The sequence below is a fragment of the Trichomycterus rosablanca genome, chromosome 7, assembly GCF_030014385.1.
Source record: "Trichomycterus rosablanca isolate fTriRos1 chromosome 7, fTriRos1.hap1, whole genome shotgun sequence".
Lineage (NCBI taxonomy): Eukaryota > Metazoa > Chordata > Actinopteri > Siluriformes > Trichomycteridae > Trichomycterus > Trichomycterus rosablanca.
Window position 1 is genome coordinate 30,398,462 of NC_085994.1, and position 17,874 is coordinate 30,416,335.

General features: G+C 37.9%; 1 protein-coding gene across 4 annotated transcripts in view; it reads left to right on the top strand.

Moving 5' to 3' along the window:
• Positions 1–17,874, top strand: part of mbd1a (methyl-CpG binding domain protein 1a) — a 69,918-nt gene that overhangs the window by 37,451 nt on the left and 14,593 nt on the right. For 3 of the 4 annotated variants that reach the window (XM_062999212.1, XM_062999213.1, XM_062999215.1), the window contains exons 4-14: positions 323–443; positions 2,210–2,676; positions 4,729–4,802; positions 4,900–4,937; positions 5,670–5,720; positions 5,836–5,874; positions 7,971–8,033; positions 10,207–10,278; positions 10,517–10,687; positions 13,870–14,163; positions 17,039–17,116. In XM_062999212.1, the coding sequence (XP_062855282.1) occupies positions 323–443; positions 2,210–2,676; positions 4,729–4,802; positions 4,900–4,937; positions 5,670–5,720; positions 5,836–5,874; positions 7,971–8,033; positions 10,207–10,278; positions 10,517–10,687; positions 13,870–14,163; positions 17,039–17,116 (1,468 nt within the window). The remainder of the gene's footprint in view (positions 1–322; positions 444–2,209; positions 2,677–4,728; positions 4,803–4,899; positions 4,938–5,669; positions 5,721–5,835; positions 5,875–7,970; positions 8,034–10,206; positions 10,279–10,516; positions 10,688–13,869; positions 14,164–17,038; positions 17,117–17,874) is intronic. The other variant, XM_062999214.1, reaches the window with a different exon arrangement.

Here is a 17,874-nt window from a genome sequence, read left to right on the forward strand (position 1 = left end):
AACATATACATTGGATTAATTTGAATAACTGTAATGTACCTGAAGTGTGCACTGTGTGAACAGTATTATCTAGTTCTTATCTAGACAATATCTAGAAAATACAAGTATCGGTTTGAGAATCGGTATCGGATCGAGATCAAAATTAAAGATCGGGATCGGGAACAAAAAAACGTGATCGGGACATCCCTATTTAAGTAGCCTGAAATATATAATAAAAATGGATTTTTTTTAAACAGATGTAACAACTTCATGTTCTACTACTACTGTATGTGTTTCTATGTCTAATACATAATGGCCTCTTATTTGTGTTTTTCTCTTTTAGTCCAAAGGGACTGCGTTTTAGGAGCAAGGTCCAGCTTGCCAGACATCTCCAGCTTGACCTGGCACACTTTGACTACAAAAAAGGAAAGTTTATGGATGAAGTTGTTGTTACCAAAAGAAAGGTAAACTGAATATTTTACAGCACGGATAAAAAAATTTGTAAATGATGTCATTATGATTAGATAAATAAAATTAGAGCAATTTTAGAGAAAGTTTAAAAATATTGTTTTTAGACTGACTTAGAAGTTATCCAATCATATTACCAAAAATGCACATCAACAAGTAGCGAGTGATCAAAGTGTTTGTGCGCTGACGTGATGAAATCAAGGAGGAAAAATAAATGAATCTGAGTGGATTTGGCAACACGAATAGCATTGTTCTGTAGTGAGTTGGAGGTTAATAAAGTAATAAGCCACGAGAGGCCGTGCATTACTGTGATTTTAGCACAGGGATGTGATTTTAGCACGGGGATGACGTTTTTAAAACTTCTTTCCCCGTGCTAAAATCATAGCAGTAACGTACGGTCTCGAGTGGCTTATTGCTTTTATAAAACGGCGGTCAACATAAAATATAATAAATACAACAATGTTTAATTCATAAATGTATTTATTGTGTATAAACTTACAATAAAGCATTCTTCCGCGACGCAAAATAGTTCGATTAACAGTGTTGCTAGGCAACATGAGGGCGAAAATAACATTAATTTTTTCTTTTCAGTGGCGTATTAATATGGAATGATGTGAGGTGGTCATAGGTGTGCGTTTATCGGGGATTTTACAACGGCTTCGAACGCGGCTCAGCCAATCAGATTTTAGGACCGGAACTATCCGTTTTATAATAAATATTTTTGCAATGTTGGTGTTTTGTTGTTATGTTTTGTAGAGAACGATCAGGTCAGAAATACTGTAAAACGTGTGTGTGTGCCGGTGTATTCTGATATAAACTATATTATCCCCCTGTCCCACCTATTTACACTCCTCTCCTGTGTTTCCCCTCACACCGTAACCTGCGTTCTCATTGGCTGTTCGACATGTCACTCATTCCCAGTCGCACATCTGAGATCAGATATCTGACGTGCTAGAAAACTCGTTCCGGTCGACGAGCGCTCGGTAAGCCGGTCGGATCGAGTTTGTTGGATAGTTCACACTTGGCGATCGAGAGCCGAGTTTTGATCGCCGAGCGAACACCGAGTTGCTCCAGAGCCAGCAAATCTAGCGCCGACCAGTCGCCGAGCGACAATATGGGCAAAAATCGTGTAGTGTGAACTAGGCATAACGCAGCAACGTGCACTAGGCACACGGTATCGGATGTTTAGTATCGGAGCCTCGTTTGCGAGTACAAGTTAATGAGCGCGGTATCGGGCAAATACCCGATACCAGTATCGGTACTCATGCATCTCTAGTTATTTTACCAAGTCTCATTCTGCATGTGCTACAACAGTGTGGATTCATAGACACGGTGTGTGCTTGATTTGTTTTTTATTGAAATTCATGAAAGCTGAGAATCAGACAACTTTGACCAAGCAGCTGAAGTCTCGTATCAAGCAACACTGGGCAAAAATCCCATGTGCAAAACTTCAACATTTTGTATCCTATAATGTGTAATTAATAGAAAAGGAGATGAAACACAGTGCCAAACATGTCTCTGTCCCAGCTTTTATAGAGTGTGTTGCAGTCATCAAATTCTAAATTTGTTAGAAATCTTTGTCAGTTAAGTAAAGGCTCCAAATAATGAATAAATCACAGCTTCTTGATTTAATTGCATTTTACAAAATGTTAATCATGAAGTGTGAATGAGGTTGTTTAAGCAATCTCCAAAAAAAAAATGAGTCTGAGCACTGAGATTCTGCATCATCAATGACTTAATTTTTCTTCTCTGGTTTATCCAGCGCCGAAAAGCTGCTGTGACAGAAGACAGCACACATTCCAGTCTTCCTTCCTCCAGAACTCCCACTCCAGATCAAGTGACTTCTCGTTTTTCTGAAAATGTACCCAAAACACCAAAGAACGGACCTCGCAAGCCCAGGAGACCCAAACTCAGTTCCATCTCACTGTCCACCCCTCCAGCTCCTAATAGCTTGCATATCAGCCCCGCACAGCTCTCACGCATTTCTCCTGAAAGCCTTCAGCACCCCAGCCTTTCACCTTCTTTAAGACTAAACGATCTCTCTGCTCAAACTACTTCCCTGCCTCCACTGGCCCCAGTCAGCCCTCTCCAAACCTCAGAAAATGTCCCTCCTACCTACCTGAATGGCCCGAACACTCACTCAACAATCCTTTTTCCACATCCTACTCCCCAGCTGTCTCGGGACCCGGATGGAGGAATGCAGCAGCATCATGGACTTCCTCCTATGGAGTGAGTAAAACTCCCACTTCAACACAGCATTGTTTAAAGGCTGGTATTTGGTTTAAAAGTATTCAGAAGAAGCTACCAAGTGAACCATTGTAAAAGTAGGAGAGCATTTTACTGGCCTGCCACTGATTACACACTAGTACGACACAGTGTTGGCATTTGCTCCTGTGTGTTGCATCATTTTCAGAATTATTGGCTTAGTAACGATAAAACATACTAACCTTAAAATAAACATAACAGCCACAAACCATTTATAATGCATGATAAGATAAACCTCCAGCCCTAGTATCAGCAGTCTTAATATCCTACCTCACCACCTCTGAGATCCAGGTTCAAGCCTCAGTTGTGCCGCTGGTCTGGTTGGCTGTGCGAGTGAGAGAAGGTCAGATTATGGATCAGTTTCTGCCTAAATAAAGCACTGGCAGAAGTGGTGGAGGACTTCAGGACACACGGAATGATGGTCATCTGTAAAGATCTGGTGCTGAAAATATATGGTTGGTGGCTAATCACATCAGAAGGTGTGCAACAGCTATTGGGAATTGAAAATGACTAAATTAAAAAAAAATAAAAAAAAAATAGGTAAAATTTAAAGAAAGCCATATTTAAGAGTAGGGATGTAATGATACACTTTACCCACGATGCGATACAATTCACGAAACTGGGTTCACGGTACGATTTTTTTCAAGGAAAAATGAAATTGAAGACAAATTATGACGTTTCCTTTTATTATTTCTCTTAAATTAAATATTTCTCTTAAATAAAATATTGTATTTGTCCTTATCTTTTATTTATCTAAATTATGAATGCCCTTTTATTTCTGAGGTAAGTACAAACTTTGCCAAATAATGCTTAATGTGTAAAAAAACTTAAATGAAATTTTAAAACAAATCCAACATTATATAAATAAATGAATACTACAAATAAAGAAAGTAAATTTGGCTGGAGAATCCCCCTACCTGGCAACTTTGTGAAGTGCCGTCAACCAGGCGAGGTGAATAGCACCAGTGCCCTCTGCTGTTTAAAGTGAATATCGATTCACCGATTCGAATCGTGGCACATGTGCACCGATTTTTAACTGTCTTGTGGTGCATTGTTACATCCCTATTCAAGAGTGATATTTTTAAAAAATCGTATACTGTTCTTCAATGGTCAGGACCCCCACAGGACCACCACAGAGCAGGTATTATTTGGGTGGTGTGTCATTTTCAGTGCCACTGACATGGTGGTGGTGTGTTATTGTGTGTTGTGCTGGTATGAGTGGATAAGACAGCAATGCTGATGGAGTTGTCACCGCTGGACTGAGAATAGTCCACCAGCCAAAAATATCCCGCCAACAGCGCCCCGTGGGCAGCGTCCTATGACCACTGATGAAGGTCTAGAAAATAACCAACTCAAACAGCAGCAATAGATGAGCGATCATCTCTGACTTTTACATCTACAAGGTGGACCAACTAGGTAGGAGTGTCTAATAGAGTGGACAGTGAGTGGACACAGTATTTAAAAACTCCAGCAGCACTGCTGTGTCTGATCCACTTATACCAGCAAACACACTAACACACCACCACCATGTCATTGTCACTGCAGTTCTGAGAATGATCCACCACCTAAATAATACCTGCTCTGTGGGGGTCCTGACCATTGAAGAACAGGGTGAAAGCAGGATAAAAAAGTATGTAGAGAAACAGATGGACTACAGTCAGTAATTGTAGAGCTACAAAGTGTTTCTATATGGTAAGTGGAGCTGATAAAATGGACAGTGAGTGTAGAAACATGGAGGTGATTTTAATATTATGGCTGATCAGTGTATTTATATATTGTTTACAAAAGACTCTTCTATTTCATCTGACGATAAAACCCGGTTATGATCAAAGATTCAATAATGTGAATTAAATTTTATGTGCTTACATTTGTATTTAGATTTGTTTAGGCACAATTTCCAAATAATTTGTTGAAATTGGTGTCTTAACCTTTAAAGTAGATGTAACTTCTTAAACTGCTTGTGAGAATACAGCAGCAGCTTATTTCATTGGCAGCAATGTGACTTTTTTATTACAGAGGCTGTGCAAACTGTGGTGTTGAGTTTCCTGGAATGGGTAAAGGAAAGCAGCTGCTCTGTCCTAAATGCAGACGTGTGTGAATATTACACTTCATTGATTTTGTTTTGCTTTTTTTTTAACTTTTTGTTTAAGTACTGAAAAATGTATTAATTGTTGTTTTTTGTTCCAGCATCAAGAAAGCGTAGTCCTCACATTGTCTTTAGGAAGGTAAGTGTTTAATCGACTCTTCCTTTTTATGTAAAGCATCTAGTGGAACTGGCTTATAACTCACTAGCAATTAGAAGGTGGTGTTTATTCCACTGTGGGAACACATTGTAACATTGGAGTTGCTGGATGTTATGCATTTAGGCTTTTATTTATTTTTATTTTATTTTATTTTTTTTTAAACAATGGTGAGGTTTGAACAAGCGACCTTCTGATTACCAGAAGGATTGGTCCAGTACCTTAACCACTGTGCTACTTTGTTAATGCATTCATCTCCAGATGAAGCATTAGTAGTGCAGACTCCTCTTCCAGACAGCAGAGGGTGCAATGAATTCAAGGGAAGATTAACACACATTGTGCATGAAAACATCAACATCTGTAACATCTGTAAGGTGTGTGTAGCTTAAAAATAAAAGTGCTCATTTATTGATTGGTTGATTTATTACTTTATTGATTCCCAAATGGAAATTGCAGTGATACAGCAGCAATTCACAAACTTCACAAGCATTACACAAAACATGTTGACGTAGTTCAAATAAAATAAAATAAAAATGAAATGTAATTATTGCATATTAGGTGCAGTTTATATATTTGCAATTGTGTGCTGTGCAAATAAAACATTTACCATGTGTAATTTAGTGATCTGTTTATATTGAATTCTATTTTAATGTATTAATTTTATTTTATATTTAGTGTGTATGTTTGTGTGATTTATATGATGTGATGTCTTTTAAGGTGGGGAAGGATAAATGGGTGCTTGGAAAATCTAAAAAAGAAAACTTGCTGGTAGGTATGTTCTAAAGGTCCTTGTCTACTTTTTACTGATACTGATTATTGATTTACAATAAATGTATTATTGCCATAGAGGTTTGAAAAGCAAGAGTTTGTGCTTGTTTTTCAGAAGAATTTTCCCTCCTCAAGGACGAAAAGCCCCTCTTTTGTAAGTACAAAACTATAACTAACTATTTTGAGTTAACACTAGTATCATAAACCCTAATTTAAAGAAATATTTTTGATATATTTTTAAATTTCACATGAGTATATTTAAAATAATTATATTCTAAAGGGCTAAAATAGTCTCAAAACACTAGACTGGTACCTGATACAGATAATGCACAATAACAATTGTCCTAAAGTAATTGTCATAAAGTAATTGTCACATTATCAACATGCTCGATAGATCTATATATATCTATATACATATAACAGGATCTTGGGCAGAACCACTTATGTCAGTATCTGATTAGTATAGGTTATAAGTAGATGCTCTTATAAAAATGGAGCATTTTAATATTATTAAAAAATATAAGAAAATTGTATCAGTGTGTATCTGTAATTATAACAGAAATGGAATCTGACTGGAGAGCACAAAATAAATTAATGAATTAAAAATATCCGATATTGACGCCCAGGTGGGATATTCCGCTAGCACACCAGCACCGAGATTCTGAACTCCTTGGTTCGAAACTCGTTGTTGCCACAGGTCGGCTGGGCGCCATCTAGCAGGCATAATTGGCAGTGCCTGCAGCAGACACTAATTGGCTACTGTGTCTGCTAGGGCGGAATGACCGGACTATGTGGGTGGGGTCTTCTAACGCTGTGCAAGAACTTTAATTAGCAGAAAAAGAAAGGGAATATACCTTCCTCAAATGCAATCAGGGATCCCCAGCAGCGGAAGACAAATTGACTACGCTAAAAATCTGAAGAAAAATGGGAGAAAATGCAGCATAAATAAATAGAAAAAAATCAGATATTAAACAAAAAATTTGGGTGTAAATAGCTTTCTAGGTTAACAGTAGTAACATTAAGTTTTTTAATGGTGCCCAATGCTTTGTGATGTGACACTGCTGCTCCTTCACAAACTAGCCGTTTAGCTCGTCATGGCTGATGAAGCAGGGGTTGTCCGTGCTTTTTAGTACTAACTTGTGTATGTTTAAACAGATATTTATGGGTGCTCGGGTGGTGTAGTCATCTCTAGCACACCACTGCAGAGTGTGTGAACTGAGCCACTTTGTATCCACACAAATACAATTGACTACTTTTCAGTGAGGGAAGTTAAGACGGACTCTTTTTCTGCTGCCACTGCGATAAGCGATCTTCAGGATTGAACTGGGCATCTGTGTCTGAGTGTGGGGGGGGGGGGGGGGGGGGGTTGTGGATTGGGGTCACATGGACCTTACTATGACTGTCCATACAATGTATGGACACTGTATCGACTCTGTGGGAACCAAACACTGGCAGTTGATGAGTAGCAGCCACAGATTGGACACGTGACTTAGGGGACATATGGTGATCTGACTCTTTTTAATCAGACTGGGGCAGCGGATTCACAATCTGGAATTGGAAATGACTAGATTGGGTTATAAAAGAGGAAAAATCCAGAAAGAATCCAGATATACAGTACAGGCCAAAAGTTTGGACACACCAGCCAAAAGTTTGGACACACCTTCTCTTCAATGTTTTTTCTTGATTATTTTTATTTTCTACATTGTAGATTAATACTGAAGACATCCAAACTATGAAGAATTATGTAGTGAACCAAAAAGTGTTAAACAAACCAGAATATGTTTTATATTTTACCAACTCTACCTCTGCACAACCCAACTGATGGTCTCAAACACATTAAAAAAGCAACAAATTCCAAAAATTCACTCTAGACAAGGCACAAACATTCATTGAAAACCATTCCAGGTGGAAACCTAATAAAGCTGGTTGAGAAAATTTCAAAGAGTGTGCAAATCTGTCATTAAAGCAAAAGATAGCTACTTTGAAGAATCTAAAATATAAAACATATTCTGGTTTGTTTAACACTTTTTTGTTTACTACATAATTCCATATGTGTTCCTTCATAGTTTGGATGTCTTTAGTATTAATCTACAATGTAGAAAATGTAAAAAAAAATAAGAAAAACCACAGGAATGAGAAGGTGTGTCCAAACTTTTGGCCTGTACTGTACATATCAGATATACATTTTACTGTTTAACATTGTACTGTACTGACTTTGGCTGTTGTGTTATGCATACTTTAATGTTGCAGAAATCACCTAGATTGAATGCTCAACAGGAAAAGGGAGGAAAGTCATTAGGAACTGTAAATAAGGTGAGACTATAAAAATATTATTATTTTATAAGAACTAATATTAAATACTTGACACATACACCGATCAGCCATAACATTAAAACCACCTCCTTGTTTCTGCACACACTGTCCATTTTATCAGCTCCACTTACCATATAGAAGCACTTTGTAGTTCTACAATTACTGACTGTAGTTCATCAATTTCACTACATACTTTTTTCAATGGTCAGGACCCCCACAGAGCAGGTATTATTTTAGTGGTGGATCATTCTCAGCACTGCAGTGACAATGACATGGTGGTGGTGTGTTAGTGTGTGGTATGAGTGGATCAGACACAGCAGCGCTGCTGGAGTTTTTAAATACTGTGTCCACTCAATTAGTTGAAACTAACACAGTGGGAAAAATAAACATAAAATATATTACACATATTACAGTTTTTCTTTAAAGGCTAAGCACCACCTAATGGACCTCTCTAAATATTTCACATTATTTTAGCTAGTTAAAAACCATACACGTGAATAAAATGTAAATAACTTGTTTAATTCACTCAAAAATCGACGATTTCAAGTAAATTGACGGAAAAACCCGAGGTCGCTCCGGAAATTCCAGGAAGTTGCAGCGTGACGTCACTGGTGGACAACAGTGTACTACTACACCGTTATGACTGACTTGGACAGCGAATTTTCCAGTGCTGGTTTTTCAGATTCCGAAGCTATTTCTGAATTTAATGAAGAGGATTAATCTGCAGTGACAGTGGGGGTGCCTGTATAACGTTCTTTCTTTCTTTCTTTCTTTCTTTCTTTCTTTCTTTCTTTCTTTCTTTCTTTCTTTCTTTCTTTCTTTCTTTCTTTCTGAGTGTCAGGCTTTGTGTTTTAAAATGGAAACAATGGCAACAGTAATTATAGGCAAGTTTATTAATGGTTCACACTCAATAAAATAATTGTAATATAGACTATATTTAAACAGCCTCGGCGTTCTAAAACACTTAATGACGGTTAATATGGCATTGCAGCCTGCAGACACTCTCTTGCTGGAATGATTGAAATGTATTTTTTCGTTGAATAAAAATGTATTGAAACGAATAATAACTTAAAATGTAGTATATATTGTTATGTTAATTATACCTACTAAATAGATGGGTAATATTGGCGCGATAACCAGGCTAGATTTGCTCTGCTCTGTAAAGTATGCATGCAGGTACAGTACAGGTGTGTATTAGTGCACCGAGCACCATCAGAGAGAGATTTAGTGCTGAGGGGAACATCGCTACCCCGCTCAGATCCTCTCTGAAACCACATCAGGTGAATGTGTTGGTTTAGCGCGCATGATAACGCAGGTTTAAGGTCTTTCAGCCTTTATTCTATTTTTATGTATACCATATTTTGATCAGATTAGTGCTTTTAAAATATTTAGCCTAAACACTTTTTTTTCGTTTTACAGTGTATATCTAGCCTAGGATAGAAGCTAAATTTAAACCTTTTTTAATAGAGAAAAGACGCGCATCCTTATAGCGCATTCCTGCTCTGTTCAGTATTTACCAATAAACACGCATTTGATTTGTCCTAAAGCTGCCTCATCTATATATCTATCTAGATATATAATATTTATATATTTGGCGATAATATCAAATCGGTGTTGGTGTTGAATTGAATTATTGCAGCCAAACACAGCGCAGCTTTTAATCATTTTGCATCGCCTTCCATTCAACTTCTTGAGTTGTTGTCCACCATCTACGTCACACGTGCGACGCCTGTGACAGAATCCGAACACCGCGAGCGACGCAAAACATCAGAATTTTAAGCCGTATTCCTTGAATTTGTAAAAAAAAATGTTTTCTAACTATCAATAATCACAAGTTAGGAACTCAACTTTCGATGCATGTATGTGTTTAAAATTTCAATATTAGCTGGTGCTTAGCCTTTAAATTCAGCAAAGTTAGATGTTGGTTAGATTTTAAAGTAATTTGTTTATTGATAATATTGAAAAATATTTATTTTAAAAATGTTTGTTGTTTCTAAAATGTAATTTTAAAATATTTATTAGATAAATTGGTTTTTTAAGATTGAATCAGCATGTTTTGTGATTAGATTTTTGATGTAATCTGAGATGTAAATGTACAATAAACCTAATCAGTTTTATTGTAATAAAGATTTCTGCGGTTTCTATTGTAAATGTTTGTTTTTATGTGTTGCAGGAAAGTGAAGATGATGATGAAAAATATTACGATGTAAATGATGACATACCCGAAGCTTTTGATAATGATGAGGTAACTTACATGTTACAGTACTGACTTCTTTTTGGGCCACTGTACAGTATTTTTGTAAAGAAAAATAAATGTAAAAATAAGAAATGTATAAATAAAAAATACTTTCTGGTTTTTATTTGAAAAATGAAGCATTTATAGACATGACAGCTTTTAATAAAATACACTTTTAGTGTAAAATAAAATTATGCATAAAAATTGCAAACACTTAAAGTTTTCTTCTCTTGTTCCTTGATTGAAGTATGGACCAAGGAAGCGCAAGCGACGGATGTGTGGTCGGTGTAAGGCCTGTCTTCGTGAGCATGACTGCAGGAAATGCGATTTCTGCCTCGACAAGACCAAAAATGGGGGCCCGAACAAGCTAAGGCAGAAATGTCGATTTCGCCAGTGCCAGGTTCGGTCTCGTCTTCAGGTAAAAGATGTTTTCCGCCGAGTTCAAGTTTGTGTTTGATTGTGTTCAGAATATTAGCCAATGGGGTGCTTAGTTGGCGGAGCAGTCTAATGTGCTAACCAACCACCACTGTTTGAATATTGGCTACACTATCAAACATCTGTCCTGCCTTGTTGACTGTGCCTGTGCAACAGGTGAATTTAAAATGACCAGGTAGGTAGAAAAGGGGGAAAATACAAACAAAAAACTTAAAAATCTGTCAATATATTCAAATTATTTGTTGCATTACTGTACATGGATATTTACACATTTTTATAGGAATTCTTGCTCTGTTAAATTTTAACTATGCATTGTAGAAAAGTTATGATCTTATGTGTCATGAAATCTCAAGTCTGTGTATTATTCAAATCCCAAACCAGAAAAAGTTGGGACAGCATGGAAAATGCAAATAAAAAAACAACAGTTTCTTACATTTACTTTGACTATAAATTGCAGACAGGATGAACCTGAGAAGTTTTGTTTGGTAAACTTCATTTCATTTATTAATAAACATCCATTCTTGCATTTCAGGCCTGCAGCACATTTCAAAAAAGTTGGGACAGTAAAGCATTTACCACTTTTTGTAATGTTGCCATTCCTTTTCACCACACTTAAAAGATGTTTTGACTTAAATGACCCTGACTTTTGGACTTGTCTGGATGGTCCTTTTTGCCTTTGGTCCAGAGGACACAGTGTCCATTTTTTCCAAAGAAAAAGTCTGTATTGTAGTGATTGACAAAGGTTTGCCAAAGTAATCCCTCACCCATGTGGTTATATCAGCTATTGTTGAGTGGTGGTTCTTGATGCAGTGCCGTCTGAGGGATCGAAGATCATGGGCGTTCAGCCCTTGGCCTTTACGCATTAAAATTCCTCCCGATTCCTTGAATCGTGATAATATTATGCACTGTAGAGGGAGAAATATGCATTTTAAACATTTCAATAGTTTTCTCACACATTTGTTGACAAACTGGAGATCCTCTGATCATCTTTGCTCATCAAAAACTTTCCTGGATGCTGCTTTTGTACCAAACCATGATTACAATCAGCTGTTTGGAATCACATCATTATTTAGTTTTTTCACCTCATTACTAGCCCTAAATTGTCCCCATTCCAACTTTTTTGGAATGTGTTGCAGGCCTGAAATGCAGGAATGGATGTTTATTAATAAATGAAATGAAGTTGACCAGACAAAAAATGAAATATCACAGGTTTAAACTGTCTGCAATCAATTAAAAGTAAATCTAAGGAACACTGCATTTTTATTTCATTTGCATTTTCCTTACTGTCCCAACTTTTTCTGTTTTGGAGTATTACAAATGCATTTCGGACACCTGAGGACACTTTGTATATAGATTGTATATGAGCACAGGCAATATTTCAAATACACTGCTCAAATTAAATAAGTGGAAGCACTTAAATTACACATCAAATCTGGATAAATGAAAGCTTCTAGTTAAAAATCTTTACTGTTGAGAACAAAATGACATAACAACAGTTAATGGAAATCAAGACCTAAATTTAAAATCAGTAGACTGATCTGATTTTCATGAATTTCATCACAACTCATAATGTGACTCAGTAGTGTGCATAGCCTTCACGTGCCTGTATACAGGCCTCTGATCCTCGTCACAGACCTGGATCTCATCCTGGACAGTCTGTGGCGCAACCTATACGTAATGTCCCAGAGGATCTCCATTGGATTCAGGTCTTAGGAAAGTGAGGGCCAGTCAGTGACACCAGTGTCTTCCTTATCCAGGAACTGCCCACACAACAAACCTTCTTGCAATTACACGTGTAGATGTGCTACATTGGAGGAACTAAACTACCTGTGCAACCTGAATGGGCAACAGCTACCGCCTCATGCTACCAGTAGTGACAAGGACACTAGGAAAACACAAAACTAGAAAAGAATTAGCCAGAAAGTATAGTGAGGGAGTAATTGTCTGTGGCCACCACCTGCAGAGTTGTCTTGCAGTTCAGATGCACCTGTTCTCACTTTCTTTTGCACCAAAGCAGGTAAAATTGATTCACAATCGTGTATGCTGACTTGGTGTTATACTGTGATGATTAAGTGTTCCCTTAATGTTTGAGCAGTGTATTTTCTTATTTTCTGCAGCTGTGCACTAAATATACACCAATGAGGCATAACATTATGACCACCTCCTAATATTGTGTTGGTCCCCCTTTTGCTGCCAAAACAGCCCTGACCCCTCATGGCATGGACTCCACTTGATCCCTAAAGGTGTGCTGTGGTATCTGGCACCAAAATGTTAGCAGCATATCCTTTAACTCCTGTAAGTTGTGAGGAGGGACCTCTATGGATTTGACTCGTTTGTCCAGCACATCCCACAGATGCTCGATTGGATTGAGATCTGGGGAATTTGGAGGTCAACACCTCAAACTGAACCTTTTTTGCTTTGTGGCAGGGCGCATTATCCTGCTGAAAGGGCCAATCTTTGCTCCCCACGTGCATCAATGAGCCTTGGCTGCCCATGACCCTGTTGCCGGTTTACCACTGTTTCTTCCTTGGACCACTTTTGATAGATACTGACCACTGCAGCCCGGGAACCCCCCACAAGAGCTGCAGTTTTGGAGATGCTCTGACCCAGTCGTCTAGCCAACACAATTAGGTCCTTGTCAAACTCGCTCAAATCCTCACGCTTGCCATTTTTTTCTGCTTCTAACACATCAACTTTGAGGATAAAATGTTCACTTACTGCCTAATATATCCCACCCACTAACAGGTGCCATGATGAAGAGATAATCAGTGTTATTCACTTTACCTGTTAGTGGTCATAATGTTATGTCTTGTCGGTGTGGTATGAGCCTTTACATTTATTGTGGACATTTGCTCTAGCATTTAAGTTGCATGGCTAATTGTGTCACAGCCATATTAAAGTCAGAGAGTGCATCAAGTGCTTATAGATCTGGTATTTGTAATTGCAGTGCTTCTTTTCTCCTTTTTGTCTTTTTCTTTTGTGTTAACAGATAAGAAAAATGCATGTTGTATTTTTTCTTACTTTAAATTTAATGCAGTATAATCATGAGCTAATGTCAAATCAAACAGTGATTTTGGTGTATCATTAAACTCCTAATAAATCATTGAATAAAATGTGCTGAACGAACGGATCAATTTTACATCCATTTGTTCCCTGTTTCTTTAGATAGGGTCAGTTTATTTCACCAAACGTGCTGCCTTGATGGAAGCAGAAAAAGATGACCAGAATTCTCGAAAGCGTAGCAGGTCTTTGGCAAGAAGGAAACTGAAACATCGACTGTGGAACAGAAATGTCAGTCTAAATGAGGACCAAAATGACAAGGATGAAGAGGTCTGGCGTCCTGGCAAGAGAGGACAGAGGAGCAGGAGGAGGAAATGGGGACGTTCTCTTAGACGAGTGAAGTACGACGATGTGATAGAGCCTATTTTTGAAGATGGAGGAACAGGTGACCTGGTCCAGGTGATTCCAACTTTTTTGTTTATACATGAACACATAAAGGATGGATTTTGATGGTTTAAATTTAATAAGTGTGTTTTTGTTAAGTTTATGTTCACTTAACTGTCAGTCCCTGTGGTAAAATTTTAAAAGGCTGTAGGGCTGGGCAACATACACCGATCAGCCATAACATTAAAACCACCTCCTTGTTTCTGCACTCACTGTCCATTTTATCAGCTCCACTTACCATATAGAAGCACTTTGTAGTTCTACAATTACTGACTGTAGTCCATCTGTTTCTCTGCATGCTTTGTTAGCCCCCTTTCATGCTGTTCTTTAATGGTCAGGATTCTCCCAGGACCACCACAGTGCAGGTATTATTTAGGTGGTGGATGATTCTCAGCACTGCAGTGACACTGACATGGTGGTGGTGTGTTAGTGTGTGTTGTGCTGGTATGAGTGGATCAGACACAGCAGCACTGATGGAGTTTTTAAACACCTCACTGTCCCTGCTAGACTGAGAATAGTCCACCAAAAAAAAAAAAATATATATATATCCAGCCAACAGCGCCCCGTGGGCAGCGTCCTGTGAGCACTGATGAAGGTCTAGAAGATGACCAACTCAAACAGCAGCAATAGATGAGCGATCGTCTCTGACTTTACATCTACAAGGTGGACCAACTAGGTAGGAGTGTCTAATAGAGTGGACACGGTATTTAAAAACTCCAGCAGCGCTGCTGTGTCTGATCCACTCATACCAGCACAACACACACTAACACACCACCACCATGTCAGTGTCACTGCAGTGCTGAGAATGATCCACCACCTAAATAATACCTGTGGGGGTCCTGACCATTGAAAAACAGAGTGAAAGCAGGCTAAAAAGGTATGTAGAGAAACAGATGAACTACAGTCAGTAATTGTAGAACTACAAAGTGGAGCTGATAAAATGGACAGTGAGTGTAGAAACAAGGAGGTTGTTTTAATGTTATGGCTGATCAGTGTATAGAAATAATAATAATATGAAAAATGTTACTCTTTACATTTCAAAAGGGAGTGCACATGTTTTGAAATGCTATCATAGAACCAAATTGATTTCGCTCTAAATTATTTTTTATTTTAAGATCTCATAGAGGTTTGGTGATGTTTAAAAAAAGGTGTTTAAACATTTAAAATTCTGGTCCATTATGTAATTGCTGCAGATTTGCCATCTGAGCTGCACATTCTTGCTGCAAATCTGGAACATCCCCAACTGAATTTTGTTATGGTGGCTGATGAGGCAATTCAAGTACACCAAACTTATACTTCTTATAAAATAAGTGAAATTACTTGTGCTTTCTGACAGGGCACAATTTCATGCTATAAGTAGCCATAATAAGATGGTTAATTATGGTCAGATGCACATGGTCAGCAATAATCAAACATTCCCCACACCATTGTATAACCACTAGCAGTTGTCGTAAGGAGGATAAGGTATGTAGGAGCAGGAGTCGCTGTTGCAGTGGCAAGTAGGTGTTTTGACAGCACAGTACTGATTTTCTGAGCTCCACTGTCTGATTTCTTGGATGAGTGTTTAGATGCCATAAGTTTGTTCCTTTGTGTTCCATGTTCCTTGGTGTTCACATTGCAAAGAGTGAATTGTCTCTGGACTGGTAATAATAATAATAATAAAATTTCATTTGAAAAGCGCCTTTCATGTCACCCAAGGGCACTGTACAATAAAAAATAAAGAGAGAAAAAATACATACAAATAAGAATACACATTACAAATATGAAAACGCTATGCATGTGGCACAGTTCTGGGTCACTCAAAAGCCAGTTGGAAAAGATGGGTTTTTACATTTACATTTACATTTTCAGCATTTAGCAGACGCTTTTATCCAAAGCGACTTACACAATGAGCAATTGAGGGTTAAGGGCCTTGCTCAAGGACCCAACAGTGGCAACTTGGTGGTGGCGGGGCTTGAACCGGCAACCTTCTGTTTACTAGTCCAGTACCTTAACCACTGAGCTATCACTGGCCGTCTAAATACTGCACGTCCCAGTGTAGTCATTTCCAGTTCTATATTACAGTCACAATCCCCTACCTCTAGCACCAGTGGGGCTGATTACTTTCACACATCCTCTGACAAATACACAGTACGAAATGGCCACTTCTTATACACCAGTCAGCGGTGAAGCCTCGCACAGAGCTTTTCACAGACTAAGAGACACACTAATCCTTGCCTTAATCTCCCCACCTTCCAGTCGCCACCTCAGCCAATCACGGGGATGGCTTTTACGCAGCAGCAGACAGGAGAATCCCTTATTTAACTTCCCATACAAACACTGCCAAATGTGTCTGTTGGACGTTTAGCCAGGCCAGTGGCACATCTGAGATTTGAACTTGAATCTCAGCTGTGGAATGCTAGTGCATTAGACCTCTGTGCCAGACAAGCACGCTACTAGTTTTATAACCTTGTTCTTAAGTATTAAGAACAGGAGTATCTTAGTGCTTAAGGTACAGGACTAGTAATCAGAAGGTCACAAATTCAAGCCCCTATTTTGACCCTCAATCCTTGGAATGTACAGGGTCACAGTTGTAAGTCACTTTGGTTAAAAGCATCTGTTAAATGTCTTAAATATTTATTTATTATTTCAGTGTTTTGTGGTATTGTTCTGCAGTTGGGTTCATTCTGTAATATTGTGGGTGCGGGATTACACCTTAGTAAGGTGCTTAACACCCCGTGCTGTTTAATGTAGTTTCATTTTAAAGTTACCAAGTAAACAAAAGAAAGATAGAGATATTTAATGTAAGTATTAAAAGCACACTATTAAAAAAGTGTAATATGTCTCTCTTTCTCTTTTCATTAAATGGTAAAATGATTACATTTGAATTAATCACTGTTCTTTTTTTCAGGACTCATATATAGCAGATGATTATAACAGCAATGGTTTTTACGAGTCTGAGGAACTCTACTCCAGCAGCTACATTCAGGTTAGACTCATATTTAAAATACATTTCTCTTAGAAGCTTCGACAATTGCTGCAGATGCACAGTTTTTAAAACTGCTTTGTATTTATGTAGAGGGGGAAATTGGTATCAGTTTTTTACTCTTACTTGCTAAGTGAACAAGTGATGCCATAAGCTGCAAATAACCAGCATTCTTTTCTGCACTAGACAGCCAGAGATATAAAAAAAGCACTTTTCTGTCTTTATCTCTGGCCTTTTTTATTTACTTTGAATCATATAGTTCTTGGTGGTGGAACAGAGGAAAGAAGCAACTACAGGAATTAGACAGTATTATCTCATTACTACCCTAAATGGTTTTACATCCTATTACATGCTTTTGAGGGCTGCACCATTAGGTCCTTAACAAGGTTTTTAAGGTGCAAACATTGGACAGAGCATCTGTGTAGCCTGTTGTGTTTGTGTCGCAAAAGAACTAACCTTTTAGCTATATACTGTGTTGTTTTTTCATTAATACCAGCGGTAAATCTCATTTAATGTGTTATAATTTAAAGAGTCATAAAATAACCTCTACTACTACAACCCCAAATCAGAAAAGGTTGGGACAGTATGGAAAATGCAAATAAAATCAAAATGCAGTGTTCCTTACATTTACTTTGACTTTTATTTGATTGCAGACAGGATGAACCTGAGATATTTCATATATTATCTGCTCAACTTTATTTCATTTATTAATAAACCTTCATTCCTGCATTTCAGGCCTGCAACACATTCCAATAAAAGTT